At 38.2% G+C, this 18,450-nt stretch overlaps 2 protein-coding genes across 5 annotated transcripts in view; one reads left to right on the top strand and one right to left on the bottom strand.

The window, feature by feature from the left end:
- Window positions 1-12,379, top strand: part of CROT (carnitine O-octanoyltransferase) — a 61,990-nt gene extending 49,611 nt beyond the window's left edge. For 3 of the 4 annotated variants that reach the window (XM_060157187.1, XM_060157189.1, XM_060157186.1), the window contains one exon: window positions 11,506-12,379. In XM_060157187.1, the coding sequence (XP_060013170.1) occupies window positions 11,506-11,626 (121 nt within the window). In that variant the 3' untranslated portion in view covers window positions 11,627-12,379. The other variant, XM_060157188.1, reaches the window with a different exon arrangement.
- A 4,223-nt stretch (window positions 12,380-16,602) lies between these two features.
- Window positions 16,603-18,450, bottom strand: part of LOC132524780 (phosphatidylcholine translocator ABCB4-like) — a 75,715-nt gene continuing 73,867 nt past the window's right edge. The window contains exon 28 of the mRNA XM_060157184.1: window positions 16,603-16,850. Coding sequence (XP_060013167.1) covers window positions 16,647-16,850 — 204 coding nt within the window. The 3' untranslated portion in view covers window positions 16,603-16,646. The remainder of the gene's footprint in view (window positions 16,851-18,450) is intronic.

The raw sequence follows: 18,450 nt of genomic DNA, 5'->3' as shown, positions 1-18,450 counted from the left end.
GCGGTATCATCTCACACTGGTCAGAATAGCCATCATCCAAAAATCTACAAACAATAAATGCTGGAGAGGGTGTGGAGAAGAGGGAACACTCTTGCACTGCTGGTGGGAATGTGAATTGATACAGCCACTATGGAGAACAGTATGGAGGTTCCTTAAAAAACTAAAAACAGAACTACCGTATGACCCAGCAATCCGACTACTGGGTATATACCCTGAGAAAACCATAATTCAAAAAGAGTCATGTACCAAAGTGTTCATTGCAGCTCTATTTACAATAGCCAGGAAATGGAAACAACCTAAGTGTCCATCATCAGATGAATGGATAAAGAAGATGTGGTACATATATACAATGGAATATTACTCAGCCATAAAAAGAAACGAAATTGAGCGATTTGTAATGAGGTGGATGGACCTAGAGTCTGTCATACAGAGTGAAGTAAGTAAGAAACAGAAAAACAAATACTGTATGCTAACACATATATATGGAATCTAAAAAAAAAAATTGTCATGAAGAACCTAGGGGCAAGACGGGAATAAAGACACAGACCTACTAGAGGATGGACTTGAGGATACGGGGAGGGGGAAGGGTAAGCTGTGACAAAGTGAGAGAGTGGCATGGACATATATATACTACCAAACGTAAAATAGATAGCTAGTGGGAAGCAGCCGCATAGCACAGGGAGATCAGCTCAGTGCTTTGTGACCACCTAGAGGGCTGGGATAGGGAGGGTGGGAGGGAGGGAGACGCAAGAGGGAAGAGATATGGGAACATATGTATATGTATAACGGATTCACTTTGTTATAAAGCAGAAACTAACACACCATTGTAAAGCAATTATACTCCAATAAAGATGTTTAAAAAAAAAAAATCGGATGTGGCCAGATGTGGCAAGGCCCCCCACGGTAACCAGAGCTCTCACCCTTGGTCCACTCTGAGGCTGCATTCAGTGTTTAAATGCAATGCTAGGAGACCAGTTCCAGTCTGCTGTACATGATGGAGCGACAAAGTTTTACTGAAGATTTTTTGGAGAAGGTGTGGAAGAAGAGTGACATTGCATACCACGTGGCAAACATCACAGCAGTTCCCTTTAAACATCTATGTTCCACCGGAATTTCCTCTCTAAATATCAGCCTTCTGGGACTTCCCTCGTGGTCCGGTGAGCAAGACTCCGTGCTGTGGTGCTCCAAGGACAAGGGTGCTTCAAGGACAAAGGACGACCCTGCCTGAAAACGTTTCAGCGTCACACCCCCTACTGGACTCTTAATCACCCTCCCCACCATGTTGCGATGGTTATGAAATTCCTGAGCCCACCTGGGCGATGGGACCTGTCCCAAATAAGGAAAGGCATCTGCCCTGTCCCACTCCCACTCTATAGAAGGAAGGTATATATGCCTCGACCAATCAGTAAATGAAATTTTCACCTTGGACCATTCCTTTGTTCTCTGGCTGTAAAAACTGACTAATAGCACATGTTCGGAATAGGAAGTCAGCCCACTGTTCTGGCAGCGACCGTTCCCTCTAATAAATTCTGTCTTCTTTAAAAAAAAAAATGTGTGACATAGTTCAGTTTCTAAGGTACTGTTTTTCTATTTTTCCTTTTTTAAAGAGTTTACATTCAGTGTTATTTTTTCAAAATTTTATCATCTGTCTCCATGTCAAGCGTGACTTGTGCATACCAGGGGTGCTTGTATTTGTTGGCATCCAAGTCTTAGATGATGTATTCCCAGAGTATTCAGTTTCTGTACATTAATCTACAAATTGAAGGTTGAATGATGGATCTTATTAGCCATGTTTATCCTTTACCAGGTCCAAAATCATCATCATATACAGAGAATAACTAAAGGATTCTAACATATTCTCTGACAAGTCGTGGATGTTACACTGCATGCAGTGATAAGAGTTTAAGCCAGATATGCCTCAGCTCTTTGACTTTTTGAAAAATGTATTTTTAATGATCCTGGGACAGTTTCCATTTGCTTATTCAGGAAATATTTAATGAGAACTTAAAATGTGCCAAGGATTGTTTTAGGTGCTAAGGACACAAGACAGACAAAACCCCTCTCTTAAAGATAGTATTTTCTACTTGGGAAACAGGAACAAGAGCAAACAAATAAGCAGGATAACTGTAAATAGTGACAACAGTTGTAGAGCAAATAATCAAATTGTTGTGGTAATAGAGACAAACTGGTAGAGTCAGAGCACTGCTTTATATAGTATGTGGTCAGGGAAGGTGTCTGAGGGAGGGATGATGAAACTGAGATGTTAAGGATGTGAAGGAATCCGTCATACGAATAACCAGGAAAACAGCTCTCCAGAATCTGATCCCTGCTTGCTCTCTCCAACTCTGCCACCCTGGCTGAGCCACCGTCTTCTCCCACTTAGGTCACTGCAACAGGTTCTCTGCGGTCTTCTTGCCACCACCTGTCCTTCCCTACAGACCATTCTCTACACAGCAGCCCTGATGGCCAAATGGAACTCAACTCGTATTGTTCTCCTACTCAGAAGCCTCCGAGGGCTTTTTCTTTCACTCACGCAAGATCCAAAGTCCTCCTGAGAGACCCTACATGATCTAGGTCTCATCTACCTCTCTGACCCTGTCTCCTACAAGGCTGCCACTGATTCCCTTGTACCTTGAACATGCCAGGCAAGCGCCCTCCTCAAGGCCTTCACGGTCATGATTTCCTCGGCTTAGTAGTCTCTTCCTTGAAATACGTGCAAGGATGACTCCCTTATTTCAGATAGGTATTTGCTGTCATCTGAGAGGCCTTCCCTGACCATCTAAAATAGCATTTTTCCCCCTTCCCCACACACACCTGCTGCATTTTAACCACCGTGTGTGTGTGTGTGTGTGTGTGTGTGTGTGTGTGTGTGTACTTATTTGCATGTTACCTATCTTTCCTTCCTAGAATACAGTCCCACAAACATGGTCTTTGTTTTTGTATCCCCAGCTCTGTAACCATACCTCATAAATACGTTGCACTCAGTAAATGTTTCACAATGACTTTGTTGTTTAACATAAGCATACAGGTCTGAGGGTAGGGAAAAGCGTGGAATTTTAAGGGACAGAGGCACATTAACAGTTGAGTGGGAGGGTGGTAGAAGAAGAGATTGAAGAGCGGTAGACAAGAGCTAAATCTGGTAGGGAGGGCAGTGTTCTCAGCCCTGAGTGCACATGAGAATCACCTGGAGAACTTTAAAAACAGCACTCCTGGAGATAATGATTTGGTTGCGGTGGTCAGTTGATGTAGGGCCTTGTAACATGCTAAGGAGTCTGGGTTTTCTCCTAAAAATAATAGAAAGCATTTTACCAATATTAAGCATGAAAGGTACATTTTATTTACATGTGAAAAGGATCCTTGGCTGTTACGTGCAATATAAATTAGGTGGACAGTACTATGAGCAAGAATGAGATGAAGGAAAAAAAATGAGATGAAGGAAATCAGGAAGCATGGATGATACATTGAACAAGGCAGTTGATACTGAGGGTGGAGAGCAGTAGAGGTATTTGAGAGGTATTTTGGAGGTAGAACCAGTAAGATTTACTGATGGATTGCTGATTCCGATGGTGGCATTTACTGGGATGGAGAAAATTAGAGGGGAAATGGCCATGTTAGGGTAGAATCAACAATTTTGTTTTCTACATGGTGACTTCAAGATTTCTGCTAATACAGGAATTTATTATAATTTATATACAAGAGAATATGCCAGTAGGCAGTTGGATATATGTTTGGAGTTCAGAAAAGGGGTCAGATCTCGAAGTGTACATTTATGAGTCATTACTATGTATACACCCAAAATAGTTTTTAAATGAAATAACAATACATGGAAATTCTCTGAAAGGAATTTTTTCATTCACTATTAAGCTTGAAAATGTGTGACCTAAAGAATATTGGTTTACTTTTGAAATAGCATTTTATTTTATTTTATTTTTAGAACTACAATGCCATGTTTATTGTGAAGTGAAATTATTTGTTAGAGGAATTAATGAACACCCAGCATGTGGATATTTGAGCAATAATTTTTTTTTGGAATTTTATTTTTTTATACAGTAGGTTTTTATTAGTTATTTTATGCATATTAGTGTATATGTGTCAATCCCTATCTCCCAATTCATCCCACCATCCCTCACCCCCCCACTTTCCCCCTTTGGTGTCCATATGTTTGTTCTCTACATCTGTGTGTCTGTTTCGGCCTTGCAAACTGGTTCATCTGTACCATTTTTCTAGATTCCACATATATGCGTTAATATACGATATTTGTTTTTCCCTTTCTGACTTACTCTGTATGACAGTCTCTAGGTCCATCCACGTCTCAACAAATGATGCAATTTCATTCCTTTCTATGGCTGAGTAATAGTCCATTGTATATATGTACCACATCTTTATCCATTCGTCTGTTGATGGGCATTTAGGTTGCTTCCATGACCTGGCTACTGTAAATAGTGCTGCAGTGAACATTGGGGTGCATGTGTCTTTTCTGAATTACGGTTTTGTTCTGGGTATGTGCCCAGTAGTGGGAATGCTGGATCATATGGTAGTTCTATTTTTAGTTTTTTAAGGAACCTCCATACTGTTCTCCATAGTGGCTGCTGTATCAGTTTACATTCCCACCAACAATGCATTTGGTGGGAATGCACTGTTGCATTTTCCACACCCTCGCCACCATTGGTTGTTCGTAGATTTTCTGATGATGCCCATTCTAACCGATGTGAGGTGATACCTCACTGTCGTTTTGATTTGCATTTCTCTGATAATTAGTGATGTTTAGCAGCTTTTCATGTGCCTCTTGCCCATCTGTGTGTCTTCTTTGGAGAAATGTCTAGTAAGGTCTTCTGCCCATTTTTGGATTGGGTTTTTTTTTTTTTTTTAATATTGAGCTGCATGAGCTGTTTATATATTTTGGAGAAAATCCTTTATCTGTTGATGCATTTGCAAATATTTTCTCCCATTCTGAGGGTTGTCTTTTCGTCTTGTTTCTAGTTTCCTTTGCTGTGCAAAAGCTTTTAAGTTTCATTAGGTCCCATTTGTTTATTTTTGTTTTTATTTCCATTACCCTGGGAGGTGGGTCAAAAAAGACTCTTTATGTCAAAGAGTATTCTTCCTATGTTTTCCTCAAAGAGTTTTGTAGTGTCCGGTCTTACATTTAGGTCTTTAATCCATTTTGAGTTTATTTTTGTGTATGGTGTTAGGTAGTGTTCTAATTTCATCCTTTTACATGAACTGTCCAGTTTTCCCAGCACCACTTATTGAAAAGACTGTCTTTTCTCCATTGTATATCCTTGCCTCCTTTCTCATAGATTAGTTGACCATAGGTGCGTGGGTTTATCTCTGGGCTTTCTATCCTGTTCCATTGATATGTATTTCTGTTTTTGTGCCAGAACCATATTGTCTTGATTACTGTAGCTTTGTAGTATAGTCTTCAGTCAGGAGGTCTGATTCCTCCAGCTCCATTTTTTTCCCTTAAAATTGCTTTGGCTATTTGAGCTCTTTTGTGTCTTCATACAAATTTTAAGATTTTTTGTTCTAGTTCTGTACAAAATGACATTGATAATTTGATAGGGATTGCATTGAATCTGTAGATTGCTTTGGGTAGTATAGTCATTTTCACAATATTGATTCTTCCAGTCCAAAAACATGGTATCTGTCTCTCCATCTGTTTGTGTCGTCTTTGACTTCTTTCATCACTGTCTTATAGTTTTCTGCATACAGGTCTTTTACCTCCTTAGGTAGGTTTATTCCTTGGTATTTTATGCTTTTGCTGCAATGGTGAATGGGATTCTTTCCTTAATTTCTCTTTCTGATCTTTCATTGTTAGTGTATAGGAATGCAAGAGATTTCTGTGCATTAATTGTGTATCCTGCAACTTTACCAAATGCATTGATTAGCTCTAGTAGTTTTCTGGTGGCATCTTTAGGATTATCTATGTACAGTATATATCATCTGCAAACAGTGATAGTTTTCCTTCTTCTTTTCCAGTTTGGATTCCTTTTATTTCTTTTTCTTCTCTGATTGCCGTGGCTAGGACTTCCAAAACTCTATTGAATAATAGTGGCAAGAGTGGACATCCTTGTCTTGTTCCTGACCTTAGAGGAAATGCTTTCAGTTTTTCACCATTGAGAATGATGTTTGCTGTGGGTTTGTCATACATGGCCTTTATTATTTTTAGGTAGGTTCCCTCTCTGCCCACATTCTAGAGAGTTTTTATCATAAATAGGTGTTGATTTTGTCAAAAGCTTTTTCTGCATCTATTGAGATGATCATATGGGTTTTTTTCTTCAACTTGTTAATATGGTGTATCACATTGATTTGTGTATGTTGAAGAATCCTTGCATCCCTGGGATAAATCCCACTTGTTCATGGTGCATGATCCTTTTAATGTGTTGTTGGAGTGTGTTTGCTAGTATTTTGTTGAGAATTTTTGCTAGTATTTTGTGGAGAATTTTTGCATCTATATTCATCAGTCATATTGGTCAGTAATTTTCTTTTTTTGTAGTATCTTTGTCTAGTTTTGGTATCAGGGTGATGGTGGCCTCGTAGAATGAGTTTGGGAGTGTTCCTTCCTCTGCAGTTTTTTGGAAGAGTTTGAGAAGGATGGGTGTTAGCTCTTCTCTAAATGCTTGGTAGATTTCACATGTAAAGTCATCTGGTCCTGGACTTTTGTTCGTTGGAGGATTCTTAATCACAGTTTCAATTTCATTACTTGTGATAGGTCTGTTCATATTTTCTGTTTCTTCCTGGTCAGTCTTGTAAGGTTATACTTTTCTAAAAATTTGTCCATTTCTTCCAGGTTGTCCATTTTATTGGCATAGAGTTGCTTGTAGTAGTCTCTTAGGATGCTTTGTATTTCTGCGGTGTCCATTGTAACTTCTCCTTTTTTCATTTCTAATATTATTGATTTGAGTCATCTCCCTCTTTTCCTTGATGAGTCTGGCTAAAGGTTTGTCAATTTTGTTTACCTTCTCAAAGAACCAGCTTTTAGTTGTATTGATCTTTGCTATTGTTTTCTTTGTTTCTATTTCATTTATTTCTGCTCTGATCTTTATGATTTCTTTCCCTCTATCAACTTTGGGTTTTGTCTGTTCTTCTGTCTCTAGTTCCTTTAGGAGTAAGGTTAGATTGTTTATTTGAGACCTTTCTTGTTTCTTGAGGTAGGATTGTGTTGCTATAATCTTCCCTCTTAGAACTGCTTTTGCTGCATCCCATAGGTTTTGGGACATCGTATTTTCGTTGTCATTTATCTCTAGGTATTATTTGATTTCCTCTTTGATGTCTTCAGTGATCTCTTGGTTATTTAGTAATGTATTGTTTAGCCTCCACGTGTTTGTGTTTTTTACGGTTTTTCCCTGTAATCGATTTCTAATCTCATTGCGTTGTGGTCAGAAAAGATGCTTGATATGATTTCAGTTTTCTTAAATTTACCAAGGCTTGATTTGTGACCCAAGATGTGATCTATCCTGGAGAATGTTCTGTGTGCACTCGAGAAGAAAGTGTAATCTGCTGTTTTTGGATGGAATGTCCTATAAATATCAATGAAATCTAACTGGTCTATTGTGTCATTTAAAGCTTGTGTTTCCTTTTTAATTTTCTGTCTGGATGATGTATCCATTGGTGTTAGTGAGGTGTTGAAGTCCTCCACTATTGTGTTACTGTCGATTTCCTCTTTTATAGCTGTTAGCATTTGCCTTATGTACTGAGGTGCTCCTATGTTAGGTGCATATATATTTATAATTGTTATATTTTCCTCTTGGATTGATCCCTTGATCATTATGTAGTGTCCTTCCTTGTGTCCTGCAGCATTCTTTATTTTAAAGTCTATTTTATCTGATATGAGTATTGCTACTCCAGCTTTCTTTTCATTTCCATTTGCATGGAGTATCTTTATCCATCCCCTCACTTTCAGTCTGTATGTGTCCCTAGGTCTGAAGTGGGTCTCTTGTAGACAGCATGTATATGGGTCTTGTTTTTGCATCCATTCAGTGAGCCTGTGTCTTTTGGTTGGAGCATTTAATCCATCCACATTTAAGATAATTATTGATATGTGCGTTCCTAATACTGTTTTCTTAATTGTTTTTGGTTTGTTTTTGTAGGTTCTTTTCTTCTCTTTTGTTTCCCACTTGGAGAAGTTCCTTTAGCATTTGTTGTAGAGCTGGTTTGGTGGTGCTGAATTCTCTTAGCTTTTGCTTGTCTGTAAAGCTTTTGATTTCTTCATCGATTCTGAATGAGATCCTTGCTGGGTAGAGTAATCTTGGTTGTAGGTTCTTCCCTTTCATCACTTTAAATATATGGTGCCACTCCCTTCTGGCTTGTCGAGCTTCTGCTGAGAAATCAACTGTTAACCTTATGGAAGTTCCCTTGTATGTTGTCGTTTTTTCCTTGTTGCTTTTAATAATTTGTCTTTAATTTTTGCCAATTTGATTCCTATGTGTCTTGGCATGTTTCTCCTTGGATTTATCATGCCTGGGACTCTCTGTGTCCTGGACTTGGGTGGCTATTTCCTTTCCCATGTTGGGGAAGTTTTTGATTATAATCTCTTCACATATTTTCTTGGCTCCTTTCTCTCTCTCTTCTCCTTCTGGGACCCCTGTAATGTGAATTGTTGTGTTTAATGTTGTCCCAGAGGTCTCTTAGGCTGTCTTCATTTCTTTTCATTCTTTTTTCTTTATTCTGTTCCGCGGCAGTGAATTCCACCATTCTGTATTCCAGGTCACTTATCCATTCTTCTGCCTCAGTTATTCTGCTGTTGATTCCTTCTAGTGTATTTTTCATTTCAGTTATTGTATTGTTCATCTCTGTTTGTTTGTTCTTTTATTCTTCTAGGTCTTTGTTAAACATTTCTTGCATCTTCTCGATCTTTGCCTCCATTGTTTTTCTGAGGGCCTGGATCAACTTCACTGTCATTATTCTGAATTCTTTTCTGGAAGGTTGCCTATCTCCACTTCATTTAGCTGTTTTTCTGGGGGTTTATCTTATTCCTTCATCTGGTACATAGTCCTCTGCCTTTTCATTTTGTCTGTCTTTCTGTGGATGTGGTTTTTGTTCCACAGGCTGCAGGATTGTAGCTCTTCTTGCTTCTGCTGTCTGCCCTCTGGTGGATGCAGCTATCTAAGAGGCTTGTGCAAGCTTCCTGATGGGAGGGACTGGTGGTGTGTAGAGCTGGGTGTTGCTCTGGTGGGGAGAGGTCAGTAAAACTTTAATCTGCTTGTCTGCTGTTGGGTGGGGCTCGGTTCTCTCCATGTTAGTTGTTTGGCCTGAGGCAACCCAGCCCTAGAGCCTACCCGGCTGTTTGGTGGGGCTAATGGCGGACTCTGGGAGGGCTCACACCAAGGAGTACTTCCCAGAACTTTGAGCCACAGCCACTCCTGCCTCTTCAGGAGACCCTCCAGCACTAGCAGGCAGGTCTGGTTCAGTCTCCTATGGGGTCACTGCTCCTTCCCCTGGGTCCCGACGCGCACACTACTTTGTGTGTGCCTTCCAAGAGTGGAGCCTCTGTTTCCCCCAGTCCTGTCAAAGTCCTGCAATCAAATGCCACTAGCCTTTGAGTCTGATTCTCTGGGAATTCCTCCTCCCATTGCCGGACCCCCAGACTGGGAAGCCTGACATGGGACTCAGAACCTTCACTCCACTGGGTGGACCTCTTTGGTATTATTGTTCTCCAGTTTGTGAGTCACCCACCTAGTGGTTCTGGGATTTGATTTTATTGTGATCGCGCCTCTACTACCTTCTCACTGTGGCTTCTCCTGTGTCTTTGGATGTGGGGTATATTTTTTGGTGAGTTTCAGTGTCTTCCTGTCGACGATTGTTCAGCAGTTAGTTGTGATTCCAGTGCTCTTGCAAGAGGGAGTACAACATTTTATTTTAAATGTACTGCATGCTCAATGTAAAAAAATTTGTAAAATATGGAAAAATATAGGAACAAAGTTAACATTTCCATTATAAGACATAAGACCATTATCTTTCTAATCTATAATATACATAGATTGTGTGTGTGTAATTATTACAAATTTAGATCATATTGTAAATATTTTAGTGTCCTTTTTGTGAATTGCACTCTCACTTAATATTACTTCAAGCATTTCCCAATGCCATTAAATATCCTTTGAGGTATTTTAATGGTTGAGGAATGTCTAATCTTATGGATTTCATAATTTAACCACTTCCATACTATTTCCAGTTTTTCTCATTACAAATAATGATAGTATTTTATCTTTCCGTATTTCATCACATCATTGCCAGCTTTAGACATTATAAAGCAGTCTGTAGAAATTTTATAGGGAAAAATAACCTGAATTCTTATGAAGCAAAACATTTTCTCTTTGTTTATTGACATCTGTGTATATTCTTTTGTGAATTGTTCATGTAGGAATGATTGTTCTTTCTATAATTTAAAAATATAACTGAATTTTTAAAAAGTTTAACACATAGATAGAAATCGTTACTCTTTGCAAAGAAATACTTAGATCTTGCTAAATATTTGAGAAGTATATGCACAACATAGCGAGAAAATGCCTACTGATCATGAATCACTATGTGAAAACAAGGCAGGAATTTCTGTAGGTTGCTGTATATCTTTCAGCAAATATAATCCATTCAGACATTGGTTTCATTATTATATACTGGACCAGAACATGTTTTTATTTTGTTCTGCTTAATCTAAAGTACCTGTCAAAGATACGTACTTTCCAGTCTTAATTTTTAGTGATGTGAAAATTGCATGCCGTCCACAAGCTTTACATTACACAACATTTTGATTTTAACTTGAGCATAATGCATGTTTTGCTGTAGAAAATTTGTGTGTCTGGAAAGGGGAAGGCTAGTTCCAAGAGTGTTAGTAGTGAGGTTTCGGCTCTGAGCCCACCAGAAGCCACGCTTCTTTCCTGTTTGTTTCAGCTTCTTGGGACCACTTTTATCACCTGCCAGATAGGGGATTTCTTCATCAGGAGGATCTAGAAGGATATGGTGGTGGAAGGCATATTTTGGTTTCAGGAGAGTTTCTCTCTGGTTTTTCTAGAAACAGCCTTTCTCTCCTCTTATCCTTCTTTCTCTATTTTATTATTTTTTTACTCTCTTCAAGCACTATATTCTTTTTCTTTAAAAATAGGTCAAGTTTTATTGCAGACAGTGGCATGAATTCATATTCTAACTCATTCCATTTGGGGCATGTTGGTAAGGTCTTTTACGTAAGGTCTTTTATGGGAAGAGGTGAGTTTGTTTAACACAATAAGACCTGACCCCAGAGCACTCTTGAGCTCTGGCTAGTTTTTTGTTTCCTTTTTGTCCTTAGGCTCTAGTCACACAGTAAATTAAGTGTTCCTAGCATTATATATAAATATGGCTATACTTTCTATTGTGTCAGGTTACATTTACCTAATGTGAGCAATAAATCATATTACATATGTGACCAGCCAGATGGAATAAAGGTAATGGCTCTATTCACCATCTCAATTTGGAGCCTTTTTGTGTAGATTTTTGTGTTCTACTTCATCATTTATTATTTGTGCTTCACAGGTTTATTGTGGCCTGTACAGCCTGGAAATCATGTCCAGAGACGGATGCAGAAAAGCTAGTTCAGCAGACTTTCCGTGCTTTCAGTGATATGATGCAACTGATGGACATTGCTCATCTTTAGAGACTAATCATTTAGTAAGCACTTAACAAAACATATCATAAAACTGGATGCCGGGAGTGGGTTGGTGATGTGAGACAGGAAGAGATGTTGACTGAAGGAAACTTGTTGAATGTAGAAATTAGTAGAATTATGCTCTCTAAATTTATTCTGACATAGAAAGTAGAAATATTTTTAAGCTTCCTCTGATGCAGCAGCAATGCAAATTATGACTATAGAACTATGCAAACTTGAAGGATAGCCTCAACAATGCAAATCTACAGATTTTCACAATGCAAATCTAACTTTTAAATATCTTTGTTGGTACCTATATAGGTAATAAATCTTCTCGCTGAACATCCTCATAGACTCTTATCTTTCAAGCATTTTAACATTTTCTAGTTGCCAAAGGATATGAAATATATGATTGGATGCTAATTTCCCTGAAATCAATGATTCCACATTCACCACAGGGATATAAGTCTACTATGTTTGGGAGAGACCACTACAATTTAGTCTAAAAAAAGTTTATGTTGAACAGACAAAAGAATTCAGTTGTTGTAAGGAGGTTTACACCCTCTGACATGCATGAAAAACCCTAAAAAAATTTATTATAGTATATTGTTATAATTAGTTTTGTGAATATGAAATTAAAGCATTTATATTTAAAATCAGTGACTTTAAAAGGATTAAATACTAAATCAGATTGTCAGGATTTATTTTTCCTTTGTTCTGTTTTGTAGTTTCTATTCTCAGAAAATAAAATTCTCAAAATCATATAGCTTCTTGTTTGGTGTTTTAGTAAGTGCTTCATTCCTGTTTGACCTTGTACTTTCTGATCAGTTATGTATTGCATAATAAACCATGCAAAACCTACTGTCTTACGATCATTTCTCGTGACTGTGTTAGTTGACTGTGCCCATTTGGATGGCTCTGCTTCTGTCTTGCCTGAGTGAGTTACACCGCTGCCATCACCAGGCTGCTGGGTGAGGCTGGGAAGTCTGAGACAACCTCACCACTGCCTGGGGACTTACTGGCTGGACCTCTCTCTGCATGGTCTTTGATCATTCAGGATTCTAGCCTGGACTTCATACTGGGCAGTGAGAATGTTCCAAGAGTGAAAGGTAGAAGTTCTAAGGCCTGTTTGATTGTTTTTAAATAATATCTAAAGAATTGGGTGTTTTAGAAGCTGATCACCTCCTGCAGAGAAACCTCTTTTCACTCATGTTTTTAACATGTTCCTCTAACCTGCCTGAAGTTAAGAATCGTCTGGAATGCTTTTTACAAAAAGATTCCTGGGCCTTACCCACACCTACTGAGTCAGAATTTCTAGGAGCAAATGCCCCATGATCCTTATCAGGCAAGTCTGAGAATAATTACATAAGAGTAGGTTGAATTTTCACCTTGAGTCACTGTGGTAACGTACCCTTTGCCCCACTCCTCTCTTGGTTAACTGAAATTCAGTCTACTGCTACACATGGTTACATTTGAAAAATCCCTTGGTATATACGATTTATTACATATAGAAGACCTGATTTGGATAGATTACTGACCTAAACAACCTGTCACAGCAGTGAGAATGGGTATTGCTGCAGTAAATTAAGAAAAAAACATTTCAGAGTGGTTAGCTTCCAAGGGTTGCCTAGAATATTTCTTTTTGGTCTCCATCTAAACATATTCCTTCTTGTTGAAGTGGATTAATCTTCTGGGAAAATAAAACTATTTGTAAAAGTAATGCAGTTCTATAGAAACAGCATTTTATTGATGTTTCTTTCAAATGTTTCAAATTGCACTGAGATAATATGTACAGTTTTTATTAATGTGTTTTAGACATTTAAACAATATGCCTCTTTATATGGAACAAATGTGTGCCTACAGTTAGTTTGTCTAAGGACAATTCCATTTTCTCTTGGAATGTGATGATAAATCTGGGAATACATTCCTTTTTTTAAAACCTCAATTCTCTAGTAGAATAACTTGAAAATTTACCAATGAAGAGAGTATGCTATTGAACAATATATTTTAACTTTGTAACAAGGAAAATTGTTCCCAAACTACCCTGTCATCTACCCAATGAATCAGGACCATAAGAATTTTCCCTATGTCCGTGGCTTCTTTGAATTCTACAGTTTTATTTAATTAATTAATTTTTAATTGATGTATGGTTGATTTACAATGTTAATTTCTGCTGTACAGCAAAGTGATTCAGTTGTATATATTTTTTCCATTATGGTTTATCACATGACATTGAATATAGTTCTATGTGCTGTATAGTAGGACCTTGTTTATCCATTGTGTATATAAAAGCTCACATCTGCTACCCCCAACCTCCCACTCCATCCCTCCCCCACCCCCCTCCACCTTGGCAACCACTCTATGTGCATAATTATGTTTCTTTTTCATGGATAGGTTCATTTGTGTCATATTTTAGATTCCACATATAAATGATAACATAATGGTATTTGTCTTTCTGACTTACTTCACTCAGTATGATAATCTAGTTGCATCCATGTTGCTGCAAATGGCATTATTTTGTTCTTTTTTATGGTTGAGTAGTATTCCATTGTATATCTGTTACACATCTTCTTTATCCATTCATTTGTCAATGGACATTTAGGTTGTTTGCATGTCTTGGTTATTGTGAATAGTGCTGCTATGAACATAAGGGTGCATGTATCTCTTTGGATTAGAGTTTTGTCTGGATATATGCCCAGGAGCAGGATTGCTGGATCATATGGGAACTCTATTTTTAGTTTTCTGAGGAACCTCCATACTGTTCTCCATAGTGGCTGCACCAATTTACATTCCCACCAACAGTGTAAGAGGGTTCCCTTTTCTCCACACCCTCTCCAGCATTTGTTATTTGTGGACTTTTTAATGATGGCCATTCTGACCAGCGTGAGGTGATACCTCATTGTCCTTTTGAATTGCATTTCTCAGATAATTAGTGAAGTTGAGCATCTTTTCATGTACCTGTTGGCCATCTGTATGTCTTCTTTCAGAAATGTCTGTTTAGGTCTTCTGCCCATTTTTCGATTAGGTTTTTTTGTTAAGTTGTATGAGCTGTTTGTGTATTTTGGAAATCAATCGGTTGTTGGTCACATTGTTTGCAAATATTTTCTCCCATTCTGCAGCTTGTCTTTTTATTTTGTATATAGTTTCCTTTGCTGTGCAAAACCCTGTAAGTTTGAATGGGTCCCATTCATTTATTTTTGTTTTTATTTCTATTGCCTTGGGAGACTAACCTAAGAAAACATTGGTACAAGTGATGTCAGAGAATGTTTTGCCAGTTATCTCTTCTAGGAGTTTTATAGTGTCATGTCTTATGTTTAAGTCTTTAGGCTATTTTGAGTTTATTTTTGTGTATGGTGTGAAGGTGTGTTCTAGCTTCATTGATTTACATGTGGCTGTTCAGCTTTCCCAGCATCACTTGCTGAAGAGACTGTCTTTTTCCCATTGTATATTCTTGCCTCCTTTGTCAAAGATTAATTGACCATAGGCATGTGGGTTTATTTCTGGGCTCTCTATCCTGTTTCATTTATCCATATGTCTGTTTTTGTGCCAATACCATGCTGTTTTTTTTTAAACCTTTACATTTAAGTACTTCTTTAAAAATTAATTTATTTTTATTTTTGGCTGTGTTGGGTCTTCATTGCTGCAGGTGGGCTTTCTCTAGTTGCGGCAGGTGGGGGCTACTCTTAGTTGCGGTGCGTGGGCTTCTCATTGTGGTGGCTTCTCTTGTTGCGGAGTATGGGCTCCAGGCACGCGGGGTCAGTAGCTGTGGCTCGTGGGCTCTATAGCGCAGGCTCAGTAGTTGTGGTGCACAGGCTTAGTTGCTCTGTGGCATGTGGGATCTTCCTGGACCAGGGCTTGAACCTGTGTCCCCTGCATTGGCAGGTGGATTCTTAACCACTGCCCCACCAGGGAAGTTCCTCCATGCTGTTTTGATTACTGTAGCTTTGTAGTACTGTCTGAAGTCTGAGAGGGTTATGCCTCCTGGGTTCTTTTTTTTTTTGTGGTATGCGGGCCTCTCACTGTGGCCTCTCCCGTTGCGCAACACAAGCTCTGGAAGCGCAGGCCCAGCGGCCATGGCTCACGGGCCCAGCCGCTCCACGGCATGCGGGATCTTCCCGGACCAGGGCACGAACCCGCGTCCCCTGCATCGGCAGGCAGACTCTCAACCACTGTGCCACCAGGTAAGCCCATGGGTTGTTCTTTTTCTTCAGGATTGCTTTGGCAATTGTGTCTTTTATGGTTTCATATGAATTTTAGTTCTGTGAAAAATGTCCTGGGTAACTTGATAGGGATTGCATTGAATCTTCTACAGTTTTATATACCTAAACTCTGCTCTTCACTTTCTCCATATGATTTTTAAATATTTTTATTCAAGTATGGTTGATTTATAGTGTTTCAGGTGTACAGCAAAGTGATTCCATTTTATATATATACATATTTTTTCAGGTTCTTTTCCATTATAGGTTAAAGATATTGAATATTGTTCCCTGTGCTATACAGTAGATCCTTGCTGTTTATTTTTATATATAGTAGTGCATACCTGTTGATCTTAAATTCCAAATTTATCCCTCCCCCCTTTCCCTTTTGCTAACCATAAGTTTGTTTTCTGAGTCTTTTTCTGTTTTGTAAATAAGTTCATTTGTATCATATATATTTTTTAGATTCCACATATAAGTGATATCATGTGGTATTTTTCTCTGATTTATTTCATTTAGTATGATGATCTGTAGGTCCATCCATGTTGCTGCAAATGGTGTTACTTCATTCTTTTTTATGGTTGAGTGATATTCTCTCCATATGTTTTTGGTAACTCAGAGTTAGGCTGTTTTCATACTTCATCAAGCCAGATGTTACTTTTAACTCCTACATTTCAAATGCTGTAATATCCAACCCCAAATTGGATGTTCTAAATTGATATGGAATAAGATATACCTATATTTTATGATGACTTAGAAAAGAAGTCTCTAAATCAGAAAAAGTTGTAGAATGATTTGAATTTATTTTTAAGATACACTATAACAAGAGTTCATCACTTCTGTGTCCCTGCCTGGACATTGACCATAGAGAAATAGATGCCTCTCTGTGCTAGCAGCTGCTGGTGTGTGCCGTGCTCCTTGACTTTGCCGTTCTCAATCACCACTATCAAGTCTGCATTCTGAATGGTGGACAGGCGGTGAGCGATCACAATGCAGGTGCGGCCTTCTCGGGCTTTGTCCAGAGCTTCTTGGACAATCTATTGATAAATCAGAACAGAAGCCTTATCTTAAAAATTGTAGAAATAAGTTTTAACTGTAAAGGAAATCTAAATATTTTACCATATGTACAAAAGAAAATTACCTTTCTTGTCTCATTTTGAATCTTTAGCTTTATGCATGTTTTTACATAATCCATCTTTTTTTTCACACACACACACTGTATTTTATTTTTACAAGAGATAGACTGACACCAAGCATTGTAAATGGATGAACACAGCAAAAGCAACAATGATTACAATTACCAAACACGAAACACACTCATACTATGTCATAATATTGACATTTAGTCCAGTAATCCTCCACTGTAACAGCTCCTTTACTTTGCAGTGAAAATTGATTTGTATATTTTTTTGCCTCTGAGTCCTTGTGGGATTTTTTTTTTTATTCAAACAGAAAGTCACAAAAATTATAATCATCCTCATCAGTTCACTCAGTCCCATGTAAATTTTTTTTATCTTGATCTTTTGTTAACACTTTTATGAGTTCATCAGTTTTCCATTAGAGTTCTGAAAATGCTTATTCATTCACGTCAGCAGTATAGTCAGTTACCAGAAACCTGTACTTGTCAGAGTCTTTTCCATGAATTCCTTGAAGATGAAACCCTTTTATAGGAACATTTTTGCAAAAGCATCAGAGTACACCCAGAACTGTCTGTAAATGACAAAAGACTTAAAAATGACCACGGTTAAAGATTTGATGAAAGTTCATAATAATGCAATTGACAAGGAAATTTAGTTATTTCTGAGATATACATTTTCAAGTAATAACTAGAATTATGCCTTATAATATTATACCAGAACATATAAGATTTTTAGAAATTTCATGTAATGTCTGAAACATTTATATTAATATTTCCATAATAATAACCCAAAGAAAGTTTAGTATTAGTAGTTTGTATACTGCAGGTTCTTATTAGGCATCAGTTTTATACACATCAGTGTATATATACATGTCAATCCCATTAGCCCAATCCATCACACCTCACCCCAACCCTCCCCCCACGCTGCTTTCCCCCCTTGGTGTCCATACGTTTGTTCTCTACATCTGTGCCTCAACTTCTGCCCTGCAAACCGGCTCATCTGTACCATTAGTCTAGGTTCCACATACATGCGTTAATATACGATATTTGTTTTTCTCTTTCTGACTTACTTCACTCTGTATGACAGTCTCTAGATCCAACCGCGTCTCAACAGATGACTCAATTTTGTTCCTTTTATGGCTGAGTAATATTCCATTGTATATACGTACCACATCTTCTTTACCCATTCATCTGTCGATGGGCATTTAGGTTGCTTCCATGACCTGGCTATTGTAAACAGTGCTGCAATGAACATTGGGGTGCATGTGTCTTTTTGAATTATGGTTTTCTCTGGGTATATGCCCAGTAGTGGGATTGCTGGATCATACGGTAATTCTATTTTTAGCTTTTTAAGGAACCTCCATACTGTTCTCCATAGTGGCTATATCAATTTACATTCCCACCAACAGTGCAAGAGGGTTCCCTTTGGTCCACACCCTCTCCAGCATTTGTTGTTTGTAGATTTTCTGATAATGCCCATTCTAACTGGTGTGAGGTGA

This window comes from Lagenorhynchus albirostris, chromosome 8 (genome assembly GCF_949774975.1).
Source record: "Lagenorhynchus albirostris chromosome 8, mLagAlb1.1, whole genome shotgun sequence".
Lineage (NCBI taxonomy): Eukaryota > Metazoa > Chordata > Mammalia > Artiodactyla > Delphinidae > Lagenorhynchus > Lagenorhynchus albirostris.
The sequence above is the reverse complement of the archived record's forward strand: the minus strand, read 5'-3'. Positions and strand labels throughout refer to the sequence as shown.